At 46.1% G+C, this 21,783-nt stretch overlaps 1 protein-coding gene across 2 annotated transcripts in view; it reads left to right on the top strand.

Moving 5' to 3' along the window:
• The window catches only part of LOC138434388 (RH-like protein), a 40,209-nt gene extending 18,772 nt beyond the window's left edge, over window positions 1-21,437 (top strand). The window contains exons 4-10 of one of the 2 annotated variants that reach the window (XM_069578997.1): window positions 1,067-1,214; window positions 2,154-2,320; window positions 3,055-3,192; window positions 6,033-6,166; window positions 12,461-12,540; window positions 17,221-17,294; window positions 20,869-21,437. In XM_069578997.1, the coding sequence (XP_069435098.1) occupies window positions 1,067-1,214; window positions 2,154-2,320; window positions 3,055-3,192; window positions 6,033-6,166; window positions 12,461-12,540; window positions 17,221-17,294; window positions 20,869-20,895 (768 nt within the window). In that variant the 3' untranslated portion in view covers window positions 20,896-21,437. The remainder of the gene's footprint in view (window positions 1-1,066; window positions 1,215-2,153; window positions 2,321-3,054; window positions 3,193-6,032; window positions 6,167-12,460; window positions 12,541-17,220; window positions 17,295-20,868) is intronic. The other variant, XM_069578998.1, reaches the window with a different exon arrangement.
• Window positions 21,438-21,783: the final 346 nt, after the last annotated feature.

Consider the following 21,783-nt stretch of genomic DNA (forward strand, 5'->3'; position numbering starts at 1 on the left):
ATTTCCTTGGTTCAGTCTGCCACAGCAAAAATTTGAAGTGACGGACGGACCAGTGTTACAGCTCCATGTTACAGTGTAGTTTTATTTAGAAAGCCCAAATCCTTGAGGGCAGGTCGATCCAAAAGACAGGAGAAGAAGAGAAACCCTTTCCCTCCTCCTTTTGTATGTTTTTTTTCTCCTCCCTCTGAGCCTGCCCTACGTAAACTGGGCTAGCCAGGAGGGCTGTTTGTTTAACCTGAGGTCCTCACTCCTTTGTCCTATTTTCACGGGCTTTTCCCTTCTTTGTCTTTTAGCCACCACTGGTAAAGCATCTGCCTCAATGCAGGAGACCAGGGTTCAAGCCCTGGGTTGGGAAGATCCCCTGGAGAAGGAAATGGCAATCCACTCCAGTACTATTGCCTGGAAAATCCCATGGACAGAGGAGCCTTGTAGGCTACAGTCTATGGGGTCGCAAAGACTCAGACACGACTGAGCGACTTCACTTTACTCTGGACTCCTTTTTCCTATTCTATCTACCTAATATTTGTAAAGCAAAATTAGCACATAGCTTGAATTTTCTGAAGATTTTAGCTTGGTATTATAAAATCTCTGGCAGCTTCATGTTGCAAAGTTTATGTTACTCATACTCCATGCAAAGAGTTGAAATTCTGCCAAAATGCAAGAAGCAGTGGGGTACGTGTCCATGTGGCTTTTCCCCCAGGTAAGTGGACTTTGGCCCAAAGCAATCAAAGCCAACCAGAGGGGAGTTCCCTGGTGGTCCAGTGGTTATGACTCAGCGCTTTCACTACTGTAGCCTGGGTTCAGTCCCTGGTCAGGGAACTAAGATCCCACAAGCTGAAAGGTACAGCCAATTAAATAAATAAAGCCAACCAGAAAACTACCAGGAATAAATAAATACACAGCAACTCATGGGGCTCTTCTGAAAGGGGGACTGCTGGGTGGAGTCAGTCTCCTGACTTCAAGTCATGCCTCTTGCATGAAGGCAGAACTTCCTAAACGGAACACAGGGATTTCCCTGGGAGCAGAGGCTGCTGATGCTCACTGCTTCCACTGGGTTTTGTTGCAGATGGACAACCATGTAAGCATGATGTATATCCACATGTTTGCGGCCTATTTTGGGCTGACTGTAGTCTGCTGCCTCCAGAAGCCTCTGCCCAACGCATCGGAGGACAAAGATCAGACAGCAACGAGCCCCAGTTTGTTCACCATGCTGGGTAAGGACAAGATGATGTGGGTGGGCTCAGATCTGGGGTGAGCAGGAGGATCCAAAACAACTCTGCAGAAAAATCTCTCTGCTTTTCCAACTTTCCCCGGGGTGTCTGAAGCCCCTTTGTAATAACCCATTTCCTCAAGCAGTATTTGATGAATTCACAGCTTTGAAGGAAGCATTCCCCTCTAGGGAAACTCTCTTCACTGATACCCAGAGGAGAGGAGAGACTTGTTACATCTCAGTTTAAATGAGGTTATCTGGGAACTGCCTTGGTGATCCAGCGGTTAAGAATCCGCCTTACAAAGCAAGGGGGTGAGGGTTCAATTGCTGGTTGGGGAACCAAGATCCCACATGCCCCAACTAAGACCTGATGCAGCCAAATTTAAATTTAAAAATAAATAAATAAGATTAGATTATCCAATCCTTTTGTCCTTAACTTAAAGAAAGGAATTGGATGGATGAAAAAAGGCAGACTTGGGAGTGGAGGAAAGAATGGGAGCTGGAAGAGAGAAGTAATAATGCCTAATTTGAAGGGTTTCAGTAAAAGTGATGAACTTAAAGGCTGGGAGAGGCTTAGAGGAAGGAAATCAGGCAGTGAGACTGCCAGCAGGCAACTGAATACCAGGACATGGGGCCAAGTGGAAGAGTTCCATTAATTAAAAAAAAAATAAGCATGTGGCCATCATAGGCTAGAGTCAGGAGGCTTGGGTTTTGGTGATTTCAACTCTCTGGGCCTTACTTTTCCTTGCCCATAAAGTATGTTAGCTGGGCCCTGCCGACTTAAGAATTCAGAGAGGAGACCAGATTTGTCCAAAGTTGATGAGCAAGAAAGTAGCAGAGACGAGACTGGCCAGGTCTGGGAGCCTCCTGTCTGAAGTCCCCTGAGGCTGAGGCTTTGGAGCAGGAATGCTGGTTCTGGCCACTGACCCTTTCTGGTCCGCAGGCACCCTCTTCTTGTGGATGTTCTGGCCGAGTTTCAACTCTGCTCTGCTGGACATTGCAGAGGAAAGAAAGATGGCCGTGTTCAACACCTACTACGCCCTGGCGGTTAGCACAGTGACCGCCATCTTAATGTCAGCCTTGGTTCACCCTAAAGGGAAGATCAATATGGTGAGGAGAGGGGCTGGCCCTTGGACAACACTTGGGTCTTCTAGGCCATAGTCGTTCATTAGCTTCTATTTTGGGGGGCATTTACTCATGTTCTTTTTTCAGCATTGGGCTCAGAGTTTTACATAATTCTTAATTCACTTAATTCTTACAATAGCCATAGCAGTAGGTACAATCAAAGGGCTTCCCTGGTGTCTCGGTGGTAAAGAATCTGCCTGCCAATGCCAGAGATGTGGGTTCGATCCCTGAGTCGGGAAGATGCCTTGGAGAAGGAAATGGCAACCCACTCCAGTATTTCTTGCCTGGAAAATCACATGGACGGAGGAGCCTGGTGGGCTCCTCTGTAGTCGATGGGGTTGTAAAAGAGTCAGACGTGACTCAGCAACTAAGCAACAACAGTCACAATCAAAGCTCCCTTTTTCTGGTGACAAAGTTAAAGCCCTGAATGGCTAAGCACCCAAGGATACATCACAACTAAGTGTGAGAGCATGGCTAGGCTATTGAGTAACCGTGCTTTCAATCTAAATGACTCTCGATCAGGGTGATTGCTCCCTGAGCCTGAGACATGGGGTGAGATAAGACCACTGATGGAGTCTCAGCAGAGGGGAGGGGCTGGTTTCAGGACTGGAGATGCAGGGAGGATGTTATAGTGTTGTCTTGCTAGCAGCTTACCGAGTAACTTAGGGAGATGATGCCCTCTAGCTTACTCCATTCACCCACAAGCTATTCCTTTGCAGACTCACATCCACAATGCAGCGCTGGCAGGAGGTGTGGTTGTGGGCGCCCCTTCTAACCTGATCCATTATCCTTGGCTTGCCATGGTGCTGGGATTTCTGGCTGGGATGATCTCCATCGGGGGAGTCAAATACCTGCAGGTAAGGAGCTGGGCAGCTAATTCCTGCTGCTTTGGCCTTACGCCAAGGTCCAGGCCCCTAGACCATGGTGGGCCATCACGTATTGCCATGGGCTGCATTAGGCATTGGTTGGCAGCTTCTCAATTTAGCTTCAGAGCTTGGGTGAGGGACCCGTCCAAGTTGGATGGTGCTTTTGCTAAGATTTGGGGAGCAAGTAACAGAACCTGTTCAAGCTTGCTCAGGAATAAGGGGGATTTGTTATAAGGCTACTGGGACACCGCTGAACCCAAGGATGGGAGTGCTGCTGGGAGCCCAGGCATGACGGGCACCAGGGGTGGGAGTGTTGTGGGGAGCCCAAGAAGTTCCTGCTCTTCCTCTTTTGCTTTTCCTGAACATCTGTTTTCTTTTCACTCTTCCTTCCTCTTCTCCTCCACATGGTGGAATGTCATCTTTCTCTTCAAGAAGGCAGCCAGGTGAAATTTCTTGGTACCAATTGCAAGTTCTTTGGAGAAGGGATTCATTGGTCTAACTTGGATAATGTGCCCATCTTTGGCAGGGGTGGGAGATAGGCCACGTGATACATATACAGCTTTTGTCCATGAACCATGTGAAGGGGGGTGGGAAAGGCAGCACCCAAAAGAGGGATGCTGGGTTGATTACCCAGGTCATCTTCACTTCTGATTGTTTAGTTCTTCTTCTGAGCGGATGGATTTATCCTTCTTCAATATTCGACAGATAAGATCACACTGCTCCATCATAGCCCATTTGTTACAACACACTTCCAAGAGAAATATTTAAGAGCAACAAATCTTCGTAGGTTTGAAGACTTGATGGAGGAAGAGGGAATAGATTCTTGGTTGACACAAGAAGCTGAATTTGAATGAACCGTGGATATTCAGGGAGGCAGTTTCAATCCCAAATAGGGAAGAACTTACCAACAGCTCAATCTTACCACAGATGGAGCAGTCTGCTTTTCATCTTTGAAGTGGAAACACACATCTTTTATCTCCTGTGACTTTGAGGCCCTCTGATGAAAGTAAGATGTGCACAGCCAAACATGTATCACAGGAATTTCCTAGAAATCCAGTGGTTCAAACTTTGACTGCCAAGGGCCCGGTTCAGTCCCTGGTTGGGGAACTAAGATCCCACAAGCTACAAGGTGTGGCCAAAACTCGTGTATCACGAGTTATCATCAGGCTCAGTGTCCATCATTTTCTCTGTGCCTCAGGTTGCTTGATTCTATTATCAGGGGATTCAAAGATGATTCACTGATTTTTTTTCATTCATTTGCTCAACACATTTAACAGTTATCCTGTGTCCCAAGCTATAATGTAGTGAAGAAAATGGATAAATAAACACAGCGCAGTTTAAGAACTGCTACTAGAGCACATCTAAGCTGGCCTGAGATGGGTCAGGTAATGCTTCCCAGGGTAGAGGATGTCTCAGCTAAGCATTGACAGGGAACTAATATTCACCAGGGAAAGAAGTGGGAAATGTCCTCCGGGCAGAAGGAACAGTGTGTTCAAAGGCTCAGTGGTGAGAAGAGAATGCGACCCAATCAAGAAACAGAAAGATGTTAAGCATCAAGTTCATCAGGGGGTGTGTCTCTCACCAGAGCTTTGAGAGACGGCTGGTGCTCAGGAACACCTCCTGGGGGAGCTGAAGAGTCTGAATTGTTAATCTGAACACAATGGGGATTCTGAGGAGGGAACTAGCCTGATAAAATTTGCATTGGAGGCCTTTCCTGGTGGTCCAGTGGTTAAGATTCCACCTTCCAATGCACGGGTCATGGGTTCAATGTCAGGTCTGGGAACTAAGACCCCACGTGCTGCAGAGCAGCTAAGCCTGTGTGTGTCACACTACTGAGCCTGCACACCACTAGTGTCCGTGTGCCACAGTGGAAGATCCTGTGTGCTGGAACCAAGACCCAGTGCAGCCAAATAAACAGATACATTTTTAAATTTGCATTGGCATCCATGTCTGTTGGCTCATGGCCAGCTGGGAGGCCAAATGATGAAGTGGAAGGAGTGCTGACTGGGACTCGAGTGGTCAGCTTCTTACCTTTTAATCAGCCATGTAGTCTCTTGAATGGAGTTAAGTTTGGGCTGGACAAATGGGTTTCAATCAACTGCTGGGGACATGGACAATGTCTGGAGACAGTTTTGGTGGATATACTTGGGAAAGGACTGCTTCTGGCATCTAGAAGGTATAGGCCAAGGATGCTGCTGAACCTCCTATAATGCACAGGAGGGCCCCTCAGTGAAAGAAAGTGAAAGTGAAAGTCGCTCAGTCATGTCCGACTCTTTGCGACCCCATGGACTGTATAGTCCATGGAATTCTCCAGGCCAGAACACTGGAGTGGGTAGCCATTCCCTTCTCCGGGGATCTTTCCAACCCAGGGATCGAACCTAGCTTTCCGGCATTGCAGGCGATTCTTTACCAGCTGAGCCACAGGGAAGCCCAAGAATACTGGAGTGGGTAGCCTATGCCTTCTCCAGGGGATCTTCCTGACCTAGGAATCGAGCTGGGGTCTCCTGCATTGCAGGCAGATTCTTTGCCAGCTGAGTTCCCCCAACACAGCCCCAAATGGGAGCAGTGTGGACCATGGCCGGCAGCACTGGCATCACCCGGGACTTTGTTAGAAGTGTAGAATCACAGGCCCCAGACCTACTAAATCCAACTCTGCATTTGGATGAGCTGCCCAGATGCTGTGAGTACACACACAAACTGAGAAGTACTTATTTAGTTGAGCCCTAATGCCCATTCCCCCTGGATGCCCTGGATGCCGAGGGTCTGGGAAAGGGTGGGGAAGGTGTAGCAGTCCCACATGTCGCTCTGCTGATGATAGTGTTTGTCCCCAGGCGTGTCTTCAGCAAACGCTGGAACTCCACGACACCTACGGCGTGCACTACACCTTCGGCTTGCCGGGTCTGCTTGGAGGGATCGTCAACATCGTGCTGATGGCGCTTCAGGCCCAGGGAATCGATAAGTCCACGTGGGTCACTTGGCTCAGTCCCCTATCACCCCATCCATCTCAGGAAGGAGTGTGTCCAGAGTCCTTGGCTGGGAGTGAGGGGCATACACTCTGGGCCAGGCAGTCAGAAGGCCTCAGTGAATATCTGTTGGCCAATTTATTCCAAAATTCCAGATAAGTCCCCACTTTGTATGGACTTATCACCTGTCCAGGTCACTTCTTTCTAAAGCAGTTAGCTTAAGTGAGAGGAAAAGCTGATAGTCCTGAGGCCTCCCCAGATGGAGACAGAGGAGGCAGTCAGGCCAAAACCAACTGAGTCCATTTTTCGGCCCCTGGTGATTTTGGTGGTGGTGAAATAACCATGAGGTCTTGACCTGGGCCATGCTACCTAACCTCTCTGAGCCTCTGTCTCCCCATGGGGAATGAAGATAATGATAGTACTTCCCCGCATAGGGGTGTTGGAAGCTAGGCACTGTGTGGTTAAAAGGATATGATACGTGATATGTTCATGCAGGAAAATGCAGAATACTGCTCATCCCTGAGACGCAGAGAGGGAAAGGGTGTGGTTAATGTCTCAATTGTGAGGTAGGAATGTAAGTTCCTGGACCAGAATCAGGTCCTATGCCCCCCAGGCAAATAGACAGCAATGATCAGAACTCTGACCATAGCTTTCTGAAAGTTGTTATCTTCTTGTTCTCGCTTTCTGGGTTTTTCTTTTGAGCTGTTTATCTTCTGAATGTGGCTCACACATAATGAAAGAGTGACTTGGGCATGATACAGGAATAGATTTTTCCAGATGAACCCATATAGTGATAACAACAATAAATTACTGATGACAATCAGTACTATTTATTGACTGCTTTCTAAGTACTAGGCATTAAGCTAAAATCATTAAGTGCATCATCTTATTTAATCCTCACAACTACCTGGTGAGGTGTTATTAGTTTTCCCTAAGAATTGATACCTTGGGGGAGTTAGCTGTCTGAAGTCACGTGGCTGGAAGCTGGCTGTCGAGGTGGTGATCACCAGCGGAGGGTGATGAGAAATTGTGTTTGGAAGCATCTCAGAGAAATCATGGAGAGCTAGGTTCCTTATAATTCCGACAACAGAGACAGCCATAGCCCCAGATTATAGGAATCATCTATGAGCAAATGAAACATACATCCTTGAGCTGCTTAGGGATGAGGAGTATCCCATTTGGGGATGAGAAGAGGATGGTATATGTGAAGCAAGGCATCTCAGTTAAGGACTCCAAAGGTGTTCCTGCCGCTGTTTTAATAACTGTGTGACTGTCGGCAATCTCTTTCCTCTCTCCGGGGCCCTGAGTCCCCCTCTGTAAAACAACAGGTTAATCTAGCAGGGTCCTACACTCAGATGCCTGTAGGGGCCAGACAGGTAAGGTTAAAAATGAGACCAGCAGGGGGAGGAAACCACGGGCATTTGTTCCCAGTGCCCAGCAGCTTAAACTATCCAGAGACTTGGGATCAGGATTGCCAGATCTAATGACTTTTTAAGAGAAGGCAGAAATCCAGAGTTATGCACATACTCCCCCAAGTACTGGCAAAAGATTCAAAATCATTAGAAACACGTGCGTGCTAAGTCGCCTCATGCCCACCTCTTTGCGACCCCATGGACTGTAGCCTGCCAGGCTCCTCTGTCCATGAAATTCTCCAGGCAAGGATACTGGAGTGGGTTGCCATTTCCTTCTCCAGGGGATCTTCCCGACCCAGGGATCCTACCTGGGTCTCCTGCATTGCAGGCAGATTCCTTACCATCTTGGCTACAGGGAAATTCCCCATTAGAAACAATGTGTGGACCAAATTCTGTTCGTGGGCTGCTGACCTGGAACTTCTGGATCACTTGCCCTCCCCTCCCCCAAATTCTGTGATTCTCTGGCTCTCCCAGAACAGTGGTTCTCAACAGCAACAGTATCTCCTGGGACTTGTTAAAAATGCAAATCCCCCCCACCCCAGACCCACACAATTAGAAACCTGGCGGCGGGACCCAGCAGTCTGTTTTCTCAAGTCCTATATGTGCTTCTCCTGCAAGTTCAGGTTCAAGAACTATTGGCCTACAGCAAAAAACAGAAACAAAGCAAAACAAACTACCAATCCGCTGCTAAAGGATTAACGGCTGGCCTTCTGGTGAAACTAAGCCCTGACTTAGAGCGTTTACTGATTTCTCTGGTGCCAATACTCTCCATGGCTGATTTCAAGCCATCAAAGTGATACTCCCAAACATGGAGTTGAGAGGAGATGAGAGCTGTGGTCCTGTGAGTCTGCGTGAGCCTGACTCCAGCACCGTCTCCAAGTCAAGTCTCATCAGGATGAGATAGCTGAGGACCAAGTATTAGTTTTCTCTCCTCTGCAGGAACTTGGCAAAGGGAAGGGCACAGTGACAGCAATGACCTCTCTCAGGGTGGCCTCTGGTCTGCTGGAAGTAAAGGGCACAGGCCTCGGGGACAAATAGAGCAATGTCACACTTAACAGTTGTGTGACTTTGGATAAGGTATTCAAACTCTCTCTAAAGTCTCAGTTTTCTATCTGTAAAATAGGATGATAAGATGCATGTCCCAGGGCTGCTGTGAAGATTCAGCAACATAAAAGAAAGGGTTCAAAGGCTTCCCTAGTGGCTCAGACAGTAAAAAATCTGCCTACAATGTAGAAGACTTGCGTTCAGTCCCAGGAGGAAATGGCAGCTCACTCCAGGATTCTTGCCTGGAGAGTCCCGTGGACAGAGGAGCCTGGTGGGCTACAGTCCATGGGGTCACAAAGAGTCAGACACCACTGGGCAACTGACACTTTCACTTTCTTACGAGAAAGGGCTCAGGACAGTGCTTGGCACGTAGTAAAAGCTCAACACACGGCCCCTTTCTTTACGATAGTTACTGACGCTGCTGCCTCTGTAAGAGGAGCATCTGGACATAATGGAAAGGTGGCAAGAGGACTGAGCTGGTCGTCAGAGCACTTCCCAGGGAGTGTGGGTCAGCTGCTTTAGTAGTTCTGTGTCATCGGACACATCATTCCAAAGAATGACTTTTCATTCATTCCACGAACAGTATTTGCCCATTTCCCTATTCGGGTGAGTGAGTGTAAATGAGTCAGATGCTGTGCTTGGAGCCTGGATGGAGCGTTTTTCACAAATTGTGGGATTTTAAGTGGTGTGAAGACACACTGGAAGAGCACCGGATCACACACTGAAGGCGCCCTTTTGCAGTTCTCATGCAACTTGTTGATTACATCAGGGGAAAAGGCTCCCCTTAGGGCTGAGTGTCTCCACGCTGTTCCCACCCTCGCTGACCTCCAACTTCAACAGCAGCAGAGGAAACCTCAGTCTGAGATTTGCCCCGGCTGCTGCATCTAAAGGAGATTAAAGCAATATTTTTTTTTCATTGTATCTTGGTTACCTCCTATTTCTCTTCTTTTAAGCTAGTGACACAAAGTTCCTTTTAAATAGGTTTATTTAAAAAAAATTTTTTTAAGTTTACTTAAAGAAAAATATATGGGCTTCCCTGGTGGCTCAGATGGTAAAGCATCTGCCTGCAACATGGAAGACCTAGGTTCGATCCCTGGGTCGGGAAGATCCCCTGGAGAAGGAAATGCCAACCCACTCCAGTACTCTTGCCTGGAAAATCCTATGGACGGAAGAGCCTGGTAGGCTATAGTCCATGGGATTGCAAAGAGTCAGACACGACTGAGCAACTTCACTTTAAAGAAAAATATTAAAAACAAAATAGTATCCCTGGGACTTCCCTGGTGGTCCAGGAGTAAATAATCCTCCTGCCAAGGCAGGAGATAAAATCCCCATGCTAGGTGGTCACTAAGCCCGAGCGCCACAACTACTGAGCCTGTGCTCTAGAGCCCAGGAGCTGCAGCTGCTGAGGCCTTGCACTCTAGAGCCCGTGCTCCACCACAAGAGAAGCCACTGCAACGAGAGGCTTGAACACCACAGCTAAAGAGCAGCCCCCGCTTGCCATAGCTAGATGAAGCCCACTCTCAGCAATGAAGACCCAGTGTGGCCATAAACAAATGAATAAATAATAGCAGCCCTGGAATGCAGATCTGGCCAAATCTGAGAAGGGAGCCCACCGATGCTGAAATTTGGCCACTTTTGTGGGTAGACGGAACTGCCTGGTTTGAATCCCTAGAAACACCCACTCCAAGCCACATGGCAATGCGACCCTTGGTTCACTTTCCTAACCTGCACCTCCCATTTGTGAAAGAGAGACTCTCAGGCGGTAAACCGTAGAGGCTGAAGCCCTGGCACAAGGAGCCCACCCTGCGTGGGGAATGTTAACACAGCCATTTCTGCCTCATCCATTTCTACTCTCAGATGGCAGCAGGGTAGAGCGAATTTGGGTTGTAAGTAGCAGATTTGGGCTTAGCCTTTATCCTACGTGCAATGCAGGAGACCCTGGTTCGATTCCTGGGTCAGGAAGATCACCCAGAGAAGGGAATGTCTACTCACTCCAGTATTCTGGCCTGAAGAATTCCACGGACTATTCCATGGGGTCGCAAAGAGTCGTCACGACTGAGTGACTGGCTTCTTGCTTTTATTCTACCACTTACTGCTTTTTAAAGAAACTTTTTGCTTGTAATACAGTCTACTTCCAGAGTAGTCAAGTATCATAAGGGTTGGCTTCCCTGATGGTCCAGTGGTAAAGAATCCAGCTGCCAATGCAGGAGGCACAGGCTCCATCCCTGGTCTGGGAAGATCCCACACGGCACAGAACAGCTAAGCCTGTGCTCCGCAGCTATTAAGCCAGCGCGCTAGAGCCCGTGCTCCGCAAAAGAGAAGCTGCTGCTATGGGAAGCCCGCATACTGCAACCAGAGAGCAGCCTCCACTCGCCGCAGCTAGGGAAAAGCTGGCGTAGCCCGCGTAGCACCAAAGCCCCAGCGCAGCCGAAACAGAGAAACAAACATTTTAAAAAATGTATCATAAGAATACCACTTAATGACTTCTGACACGGCGGATAACCAGCACACAGAAATCTGTGTCCTGTCCCAGGGCAACCACTAACCTGACTTCTAAGAGCAGCAGTCTCGCCTGGTTTTGTCCTTTAAATGCATAAAATCATACAGGAGGTCTGCTCTTGTGTTCTTCTTGGCTTCTTTTACTCACCTTTGAAGTTGTGAGATCCATCCATGTCGTTGAGTATCTCTGTAGATTGTTCATTCTCATTGGAGTATAGCATTGATTTGTGCTTGGGCTTAATTGATAAAGGCAGCTGAATGACAACATGGAGAGGCCAAGGTCATTGAACGGAAACTTCAGTGTTCCAATTGCCATGGAAATGAGAGGCATGGCATACCATGCAGGGACACGTGAAAGCTTACCACACGCAGGAGACTATGTCTTTAGGACTAGAGTGGCAGGGGAGGGACACAGGGATGTCCCCTCTAGGCCGAAAGTGAAAACACAAATGTTAGAGCTTGCAGTTGGGGGTTTGTAATGAAAGTTGACTTATGAGAGATCAAGGTAAACAATGTTGACGCTTAGTTTGGCCCTGCAATAAATGAGTGGCAAATACAAAATTTAAGAAAACATAGAACAGAGTTCCATTATATGAACACAGCACGATTTACCCATTGTCGATGAGCATTTGGGTAGTTTCTAGTATGGAGCTAGTATTGTTGTTATGAATGTTCCAGCACTTTTTTTTTGAACCTACAAATGCATTTCTGTTGAGTATATGCCTAGAAGTTGAGCTGTTGGATCATACAGTTTTCATGCAATCTGCTTCAGTGGATACTTTCAGTTTTCTATTGTGGTTTATACAGTAGAAACTGAGAGCTTCCTTTACCTCATATATAATTTAGACATCAAACTTACTGTTTTAATTTTCATTTCCTTGATGACTACTTAAGCATTTGAATACCTCCTCTTTGGAAATGTCTGTTCAGTTTCTTTCGCCTACTTAGACATAAAACCTTTCTTCTTCTTGCCCTGAGAGACATAAAGCCTTTATCTTTAATTGCCTAATGAGGAAACTCAGGACTTCAAGGTTAAGTGCCTAGGGTCACACAGCTAGTGACAGAACTGGGACTTGACCTTGGGTTTTCTGACTTCTGGTCTAGTTCATTATCCATGAACTAAAGTAAGCCAAAGAGGATCTTGAAATCCCTTCTTCCCCTTCTACGTGTCTGAGCAGCTTTGCAGGAGAGCGATGGAAGGTACTGCCTGGGGAGGGGACATTCGTTCTCCTGGTGGCCCTTGCTGACAGCGTCACTACTGATGCACAGAGTCCTTTTGGTCCCCAGTGACCTTTGCAGCCTGATGCTCAAATGTGACCACATCTGCTTTGTCATTTCTAGGCGTGGCTACCAGGTGCTCATCAACGTCGGGGCATTGGGCTTCACCATCATCATGGGTGTGACCTCTGGTCTCTTGACAGGTCAGTGTGAGACCACCCTTCTTCCACCATTGTCCAGGGTGCAGAGTCTGGGCCAAGATTTCAACTGCCCCATGGTTGGACATATATGTGCCCATCTCCTTCCCCATGAACCCACCTCCTTCAGCTCCAGCCAAATGAGGCAAAGGTCTCATATCTTGATTTAAAAAAAAAAAAAAACAAATGAACACAGAATCACAACAGTTCAGAATTGGGAAGGCCCTCAGAGGTCACCTGAACACTGTAGCCTCTTGAGCCCAGGACTGGTGATTTCACTGAATTTTGTACAGAAGACTAAAGAAACCCTGAGGCTTACAGAGCTTACCTCTTATTCCCTGATAACACCTAAACTGCTATTTTGTTCAGCAAATAGACCAGGTACAGGGACACAGCAGTGAACAAACCAAATTCCCTGGTCACACCGAGTTAATATTCTAGGTGGAGAGGGAGTTTTCACCATAAACAGGAAAAAATATGGTACATCAGATGGTGATAAGCACTATGAAGAGAAATAAATCAGGGTAGGGAAATGCAGAGTCATGGCAAGAGTGGGGTGCTCTTTAGGCAGGGTAGTAAGGAAGTCCTACCTAAGAAGTTGACCGTTAAGCAAGGACTTGACTGCAAAGAAGGAGGGAGACATACTGCGTATTTATTTGGGAGAAGAACTTTCCATGAAAAGGGACAGCAACGCCAGAGGCACTGAGGCAGGAGCATCCTTTGCCTGTTCGGGGAATAGCAAGGATGTCAGCGTAGCTGATGTAGCTGGAGAGGTGGGGAGAGGGGAGGGGGCTGGAGACAGAGCGGCAGCAAGGCGCCAGATCATTCTGAAGATGGGAGGCCATTAGAGATCCGTAGGCAGAGGACTGAAGTACGTTTTTACTTCTGCAATGTGACAGAAGAGCAAAGAATCTTGTGAATGTGACTGTGAGGGTCGCTCAGTCATGCCCAAATCTTTGCGACCCTGTGGGCTGTAGTCCACCAGGCTCCTCTGTCCATGGGATTCTCCAGGCAAGAATACTGGAGTGCATTGCCATTCCCTTCACCAGATCTTTCTGACCCAGGGATCAAACCCGGGTCTCCCACATTGCAGACAGATTCTTTATCATCTGAGCCACCAGGGAAGCCCCCAAAACACATATGGCATGTGGGATCTAGTTCCCTGACCAGGGATCAAACTGGAAGTGCAGAGTCCTAGCCACTGGCCCACCAGGGAAGTCCCAGAAGAATCTTCAGGAGACATCAATCTGTCTGTCTTACTTGCACACAAGATGAAAACATGCATTCTGTCCAGAATTGCTCACTGTTATTCTACAGGTAAATATCTTTTCTTGGTTAGACTCTCACATATTGTGTCTCTAAGCAGGGAGTGAATGCCAAATAAGAGACAAAATAGCCAAAGCAGACACTAAAGAATGGTGTGACCTTGGGTGAATGGTGTGCACTGGGCATTGGCTGGCTTTCTGTAAAGTGGATGGATTATAGTAACTAATCATTTGGCATCCTTTCAGCTCTAAAACATGTATGATAGTACTTTTTTTGGGCCACACGGCATGGTTGGATGGCATCAGCGACTCAATGGACATGAGTTTGGGCAAACTTTGGGAAATAGTGAAGGACAGGAAAGCCTAGCATACTGCAGTCCATGGGGTGACAAAGAGTCAGACACGACTTAGTGACTGAACAGCAATGGCATGAGGAGTCTCGGTTCCCTGACCAGGGATGGAAGCCACATTCCCTGCATTGGAAGCACAGAGTCTTAACCACTGGACTACCAGGAAAGTCCCGAAAGTACTTTCTGGAATTTTCGAGAATGAGATTGGCTGGAATTGCTTTAATGTACCAATTGGCCTCAGCTTTCAACAGAGTCTGAGATGACTGATTAAACACAGATGAGAACAAGGCCTCCTGCCCTAGGTTTACATTCTATTGGTGGTGGCAGTCCAGCCCTGAAGAGAGTTGCCAGATTTAACAAGTGAAAACACAAGGCACCCAACTCAGAATTCAGAATGAACTGAGCATCCTGCATCGTATTTGGCAGTCCCACACCTGGGCCCTCATGCCATTCGCCACTGTCAGCAGCGTAGACAAACGACGCTGAGTGGTGCTGCCTTGTAAAGCAACTCAGAGGGCTTCCCACGCTTCACTGAGATCAAGAAAGAGAATAAAGACACTCCTATTACTCCTTTAAGAGTTAAGAACAATGAGCTTTCATCTTTACATGTTGCTTTCTACTTGAGGAAACTGGTGATTTAAAAGCACTTAGACGGGATTTCCCTGGTGACCCAGTGGTTAGGACTCTGCACTTCCACTTCAGCATCTCAGGTTCAATCCCTGGTCGGGGAACTAAGATCCTGCATGCCACTTGGCCAAAAACTGAAAAAGAAAGACAGCTTTCTGTGTGTTGTACACCACAAAGACATTCCCTAATATTTCCCCAAATTAAAAAAAAAAATTTACTTGGAAAATGTAAGGGGAAAGAGGCCTCCTAAAAGCCAGGATGGCACCAAATTGACCCCTTAAAATCAAGCATTTTACCCATGAAGAGACTCCTTTCTGTGAAGCCCTCCTATAGGCACTTAGGTAAGAAACAATCTTGGCGACCTCCCTGGTGGTACAATGGATAAGACTCTGTGTCTCCACTCCAGGGGCACAGGTTCCATCCCTGGTCAGGGAAGTAGGATCTCACATGCTTTGTGGTACAGCCAAAAGAGAGAGAGAGAGAGAGAATAAAAAGAAACCATCTTATCAAGCATGGTTAAGGGTTTTCCCAGTTCAGGCAGATTAAAAATAGCAGATTAGAGTTAGGTTTCCAGAGGTAAGACACACTGGTAGAAGTGAGCAGTGAGAGCAAAGAGCCTAGCAGGAGAAAGTAAATTCTTAAAACCAGACACAAGAACATGAGAAGCTTGGGCTGCCAGAGAACAGGCCAGTAACTTTCAGCAGCTGTGGCCCTTCTCCACATTATATAGTGCCTTTGATAAATGGATATTCCTGTCAACAACTCTAATTTTTTAAAAAAGTCTAATTGTGTTCAGTGTTGTCTCACAAGACAAGAAAATATATTTTAGATGGATTTTCATCAGTGATGAGTAAGCCTCAACTATCTGAAAAATATATGTAGGCAACAGAGGTTCATTTATGAGTAATTCTAGCTAAACGAGGCGTGTCGATTACACTCTCCATGCCAACATCAGTTAAAGGCACACACTGTAAGAGGCGAGTGTGAATGAGCACACGCCTACTCTTGTTAATCTTACTATTTAATACATTGGGATGGATCATCATTAAAAATACACAGATAAGTCTATCAGTGGCATTTCCCTGCTTCACATGAAAGGTAAGCACGACTTTATGCGCTGGAAATGCCACTCTGAGCAGCTGGGGGAATGCATAGGGCCCTAGCTCTCTGGGCAGAGGTGGGATGGCTGACAAGAACAAGCACAGGAGCACATGTTATTACCTGCTCTCCTAACCAGTGGAATCTGGAGCTGAGGTCGCTGTGACTTTCTTGGAACCAGGGAGGATGAACCTGCAAGGGTGGCTGTTTGAGTCGCTCTCCATGGTAGCTCTTGTGTTTAAATGAATCAGCTTTCAAGTGGGGCTTTGTCCAACAGGGTCCTTCTTCTCTGTCTCGGGAAGCGTGTTAGATCCGTGACTATCACACACCTCTCAGCGTATCTAAATCCTTTGGATATAATTGTTCTTAAAGTGAAGTGAATTCGCTCAGTCGTGTCCGACTCTTTGCGACCCCGTGGACACCAGGCTCCTCCATCCATGGGATTTTCTAGTGGGTTGCCATTTCCTTCTCCAGGGAACTTCCCAACCCAGGGATAGAACCCAAGTCTCCTGCATTGTAGACAGATGCTTTACCATCTGAGCCACCAGGGAAATCACGAGGGCAGTCTAATTACTCTAAGACATGTCTATATTAGATAGATCAACAAACAAACATTAATATCAGATATTTAATACTAAATATTTCCCAGTTCACATGAACCTGGAATTTATTGTTTAATTTAGAATTATTTGATTTGTAAGCACTTACCTTTTTTTAAGCCAAATAAATAGAGCTTATTTACAAATTAACATCAAAAATATTACCCAGAGACAAAGACATACCAAGACATATTTAGACAGACACAGTGCAAGATCTAGCTTCATTTTCTAAGTTTAGTCATGAATTAGATATTACAAGGAGAAGGCAATGGCAACCCACTCCAGTACTCTTGCCTGGAGAATCCCATGGACGGAGGAGCCTGGTAGGCTGCAGTCCATGGGGTCACTAAGAGTCGGACACGACTGAGCGACTTCACTTTCACTTTTCACTTTCCTGCATTGGAGAAGGAAACGGCAACCCACTCCAGTGTTCTTGCCTGGAGAATCCCAGGGACGGGGGAGCCTGGTGGGCTGCCGTCTCTGGGGTCTCACAGAGTCGGACACGACTGAAGTGACTTAGCAGCAGCAGCAGATATTACAATTGTTCTTACCAGTTCCTTTTAAAAGATCTCTATAGAATTAATTAAACTGGTCCAGGAAGGACAGTGCTTCAGTGTGTCTATCTCCTGGTTGTGGAAGATAAAAGGATTTTTGTTGAGTTATCATAGGTGAGATAAGATAGTCTGATTAACTTTGAGATAAATGCAATCCTCTAAATGTGTAACATTTATTCATGAACTTAAACAGGTTTGCTCTTAAACCTCAACATATGGAAATCAACTCACAAGGTTCACTACTTTGACGACCAATCTTTCTGGAAGGTAAGATTTTCACCCTATTAATGTCATAAGTTTGGAGTGAATGGACTTAAAAAGATACCTGGGGCATGTATGTTAACTTGGTATTTATGGAGAGTAAAGTAAAAAACAAATGAAAATGAAGTAAGGAGCACTGGAGAAGAAGCAAATCCATGATACGTGTGTGCGTGTGTGTGTGTGTGTGTGTTGGTGGGGGGTGGGGAGGTAGTAGATGTTCCCATTTCCCTGATGCCTCAAAGTCACTGAGGGTCAGGGATGTGGGAACTGACACTGGCCACGTCTCCTCCCCATCTGGAGTCACCAAAGTGGGCTAATAGTTCGACATGAAGGTGATAGAATCCTGCGTTGCAAACGCCAGAAGGCCCGCAGGGGCCAGCAAGTCCAGTCCCCTCATTTGCTAGACTTCTGAGCGGAGTTATGACTGTCTAAGTTCTGAGAGGAAGAGCGGGGTAAATTACAGCCAGTGGACACGAAAAAACTTGTAGTATAGGAATCTGGGGTCAGTGAGTCAAGAGACATACAGCTTGAATAATTCAGCGACCACTGACAGTCTAGGTGACATTGTAGGGCTAGGAAGAAGGTCGGGCTCATTCCCTGAGACCCCACTGCCTTCCTCCCTTTGAGCTGCACTCGCAGTTCACAAAGTACTCTGATGTGTGTTGCCTTAGGTAATCTTCCAGCTGATGCTGAGGTTGGCTTTCTCACCCAGCAGGCCAAGATACTGACCACTGGTGGGACACAGAACCAGCCTTACTATGGACCTTGGTATTTAGGTCTGTAGGGGCCAAACTGAGAGAACCTACAGAGAAAACCCACTTCTTCTCCTTTTCCTTTATCTCTGTGCTCCTCTTCTTCTTGAAACAGCTTTCTGGAGGTATACTTGACAACAAACTGCACATATTAAGTATATAATTTGATACCTTTAAACATATTTATACACCCCTGAAACCATGACCACATCGAGTAAGAACATATGTGTCAGGACTTGCCTAGTGATCCAGTGGTTAAGAATCTACCTTCCAATGCAGCAGGTACTGGTTCAACTGTTGGTCAGGGAACTAAGATCCCATATGTCCCGGGGCAGCTAAGCCCATGTGCTGCAACTACTGAACCCTCCTGCCACAACTAGAGAGGCAGCGTGCCACAATTAAGAGCTGTGCGCCACAGTGAAAGATCTCGCATATACAACGAAGATCTTGCGTGCCACAATTAAGACTTGATGCAGCCAAATAAATAAATAATATGTTTGAGGGAAAAGAACATATTCACCACCAAAGATTTCATCCTGCCTCTTAGAAACTGCTCCCTCCCAACTCCATCCTGTTTCATCCCCAGGCAACTACTGAACTGCTTTCTGTCCCATGGATTAGCTTCAGTTCAGTTCAGTTCCATTCAGTCACTCAGTCGTATCTGACTCTTTGCAACCCCATGAACCACAGGATGCCAGGCCTCCCTGTCGATCACCAACTCCGAGTCCACCCAAACCCATGTCCATTGAGTTGGTGATGCCATCCAACCATCTCATCCTCTGTCGTCCCCTTCTCCTCCTGCCCTCAATCCTTCCCAGCATCAGGGTCTTTTCCAGTGAGTCAGCGCTTTGCATCAGCTGGCCAAAGAACTGGAGTTTCAGCTTCAACATCAGTCTTTCCAATGAACACCCAGGACTGATCTCCTTTAGGATGGACTGGTTGGATCTCTTTGCAGTCCAAGGGACTCTCAAGAGTCTTCTCCAACACTACAGTTCAAATCATCAATTCTTCTGTGCTCAGCTTTCTTTACAGTCCAACTCTCACATCCATACACGACCACCGGAAAAACCATAGCCTTGACTAGACAGACCTTTGTTGGCAAAGTAATGTCTCTGCTTTTTAATATGCTGTCTAGGTTGGTCATAACTTTCCTTCCAAGGAGTAAGCGTCTCTTAATTTCATGGCTGCAGCCACTGTTTCCCCATCTATTTGCCATGAAATGGATTAGCTTACCTTTTCTCTAACTTTACGTAAATGGAACCACATAGCATGTACTTGTCTGGCTTCTTTTACCAAGTGTCATTATCCTGGGATCACCCATGTGGTCATGTATAATCTGCCTCATCTTGAACCAGCTTCTCTCTATAGCCACTGGCTTCTCCCAACAGCCAGTCTCTCCCAGGCCCCTGCAAGTGCTCTTGTCCCTTTAGCAGAAGCAGAGTAATCCAGTGAAAGGACTCAGGAAACTGGTTTAATCTACCCATTCATTCCATAAGTATTTATTGAGCAACTGTTATATATGAAGCACTCTGCTCATGAAGATATCACAAATAGGACAAATGTCCACCTCAATTATTTGAGCTGCAGTAAATCCTTGCTGAACAAATGAAGGGAAACCGGGGGACCCCATCTAACACTAGCCCCTGTGGGAGCAGGTGAAACAGAGTGTGTCCCTGGTACAGTAAGACCTGGATTCTAGTCACCTCTCTGCAAGGTCTGATGTAGGCAAGACCTTGACTTCTCTCACTGGTTAAAAAAAGAAGACTAACCTTTGTTCTACCTCAGGGGGTTGTTCTGAAACTCAAATGAGGTCATGATATCTGTGACTACATTCTGTCTAATGCAAGCCACCACGTGATCATGAACGTTTACGACTCAGGGTTTAGACAACCACAATGGAATGTGTTAAGTCTCACAGCTATCGCTTACTGCAAGCCTACCGTTTCCGAGTCTGTGCTGGATGCTTCTCAACATTATCTGATCTTATCCTCACAAAAACCCTGCGTAAGAATAAGTCTCCCCATCTAAAGATGAGTCACTTGTCCAAAATGAGAGCTAGCAAATGGTGCAGGAGGGAGCTGAATCGGTGTCTGTCTGGCTCCGGAGATACGTGTGTGTGTGTCTTATGTGTTATGGTCAGCTACTAGAGAATGGCTACTTCCCCCATCATCTTCTGATTTTTTTTTTTTAACAGCTGAGTAGAACCATTTTTTCAGCAGGATAATACTTACAGCTTGCATTTGAAATACAAGAATATGAACTTCCCAAGCTGATAAATCCAGGAATGATTTTTTTGTAAACTATCCAAAAAAGACATCTTAAACATTATAAAATGCCCTTATTATATGTCATAGAAGCAGACTACTAGAGGTTACAAAGGACATTCCTTCACTGACTGCCCAGACCATGCTCGGTGCTGCGTAGGGTGGGACACTCACCAACCCCAAGGATACCCATCTCATCCTTGGATGACAGAGGACACTATTGGGTTGGCCAATTAAGTTCATTCAGGTTTTTCCATAAGATGTTATGGAAAGAACTACTTTACATGTTGATGAGTCTCCTTCATTGGAGGTGTTCAAACAAAAGCCAGGTGACCATGAATGATCCATGTAAAGAGCTGAATGAAATGAGATTGACCCAAGAGGTCTTCCAACTCAGATTTTTTGAAAGAACTTTGTGATAAAGGTTATTTGTGATAAGACCTTTATGATTAAGTAACATTTTGGGCAACATAAGTTTCAAAAGGTCAAATCAGAATCAATATGTGTGCAATATTGAGTGTGTAAGGATTCATCTGTAATAAAAAGTTCACTTTCCTTTTACAGTTTCGACGTTTGGCTGTCGGATATTAAGGGAAAGCATCCAAGAGAAACAAGGCCTGTTTGAAAACAAGACAACTTTCCACCATTGCCCATTTGTGTGTGTATGTGTGTGTGTGTGTGTGTACAACCACTTATTATAGCAAAGTCTCCTTATGTACAATGAGACAGGTCAGAGATAGATTTGATACTAAAAAGACTAAAAACTTAATAATCTTATAATGATCTTAAATAATTATGTTTAGTTTCATGAAAGATGATGCTCTCAATACCATCTTGGGTACAGACACATGGTGGTGGTGGGTTAGTTGCTAAATCGTGTCTGACTCTCGCGATCGCATGGACTGTAGCCTGCCAGGCTCGTCTATCCATGGTTTTCTCCAGGCGACAGTACTGGAGTGAGTTGCCATTTCTTTCTCCAGAGGATCTTCCTGACCCAGGAATCGAACCCAGTTCTCCTGCATTGCAGGCAGTTTCTTTACTGATTGAACTATGAGGGAAGACATTAAGGTTTTGGTTCAATTTTATTGACAATTCCTAGATTCTTTCTTGTGCTTAATAAAGTATTAAGCTAACTCACCTGTATCAGCAGAGCAGCTGACATAAAACAGGGAAAACCTGAAGACTCAGATTTAATCCTTGCTGACATTATGCTTTTACTCCAGTGGTTTTACAAGGAGCTCTTATTCCTTGAGCACATCCTCAATTTAACTGTAGGGAAGACATCTGTGATCCAATGTGGAGACAGACTGCCTCAAGATTTAAAAACTAGTCCTATGACCCTGAAGATATCATTTAAATCGCCAGGGTCTGGGTTCCCTTATCTGTAAAAAGAGAAGGTAAACTTCAATCCCTAAGATCTCCTCCAATTCTCACACGCGTGGATCTAAAAAGCAGTGATTTGATGGTGAGATGACAGTG

The sequence above is a fragment of the Ovis canadensis genome, chromosome 2 (genome assembly GCF_042477335.2).
Source record: "Ovis canadensis isolate MfBH-ARS-UI-01 breed Bighorn chromosome 2, ARS-UI_OviCan_v2, whole genome shotgun sequence".
Taxonomy (NCBI): domain Eukaryota; kingdom Metazoa; phylum Chordata; class Mammalia; order Artiodactyla; family Bovidae; genus Ovis; species Ovis canadensis.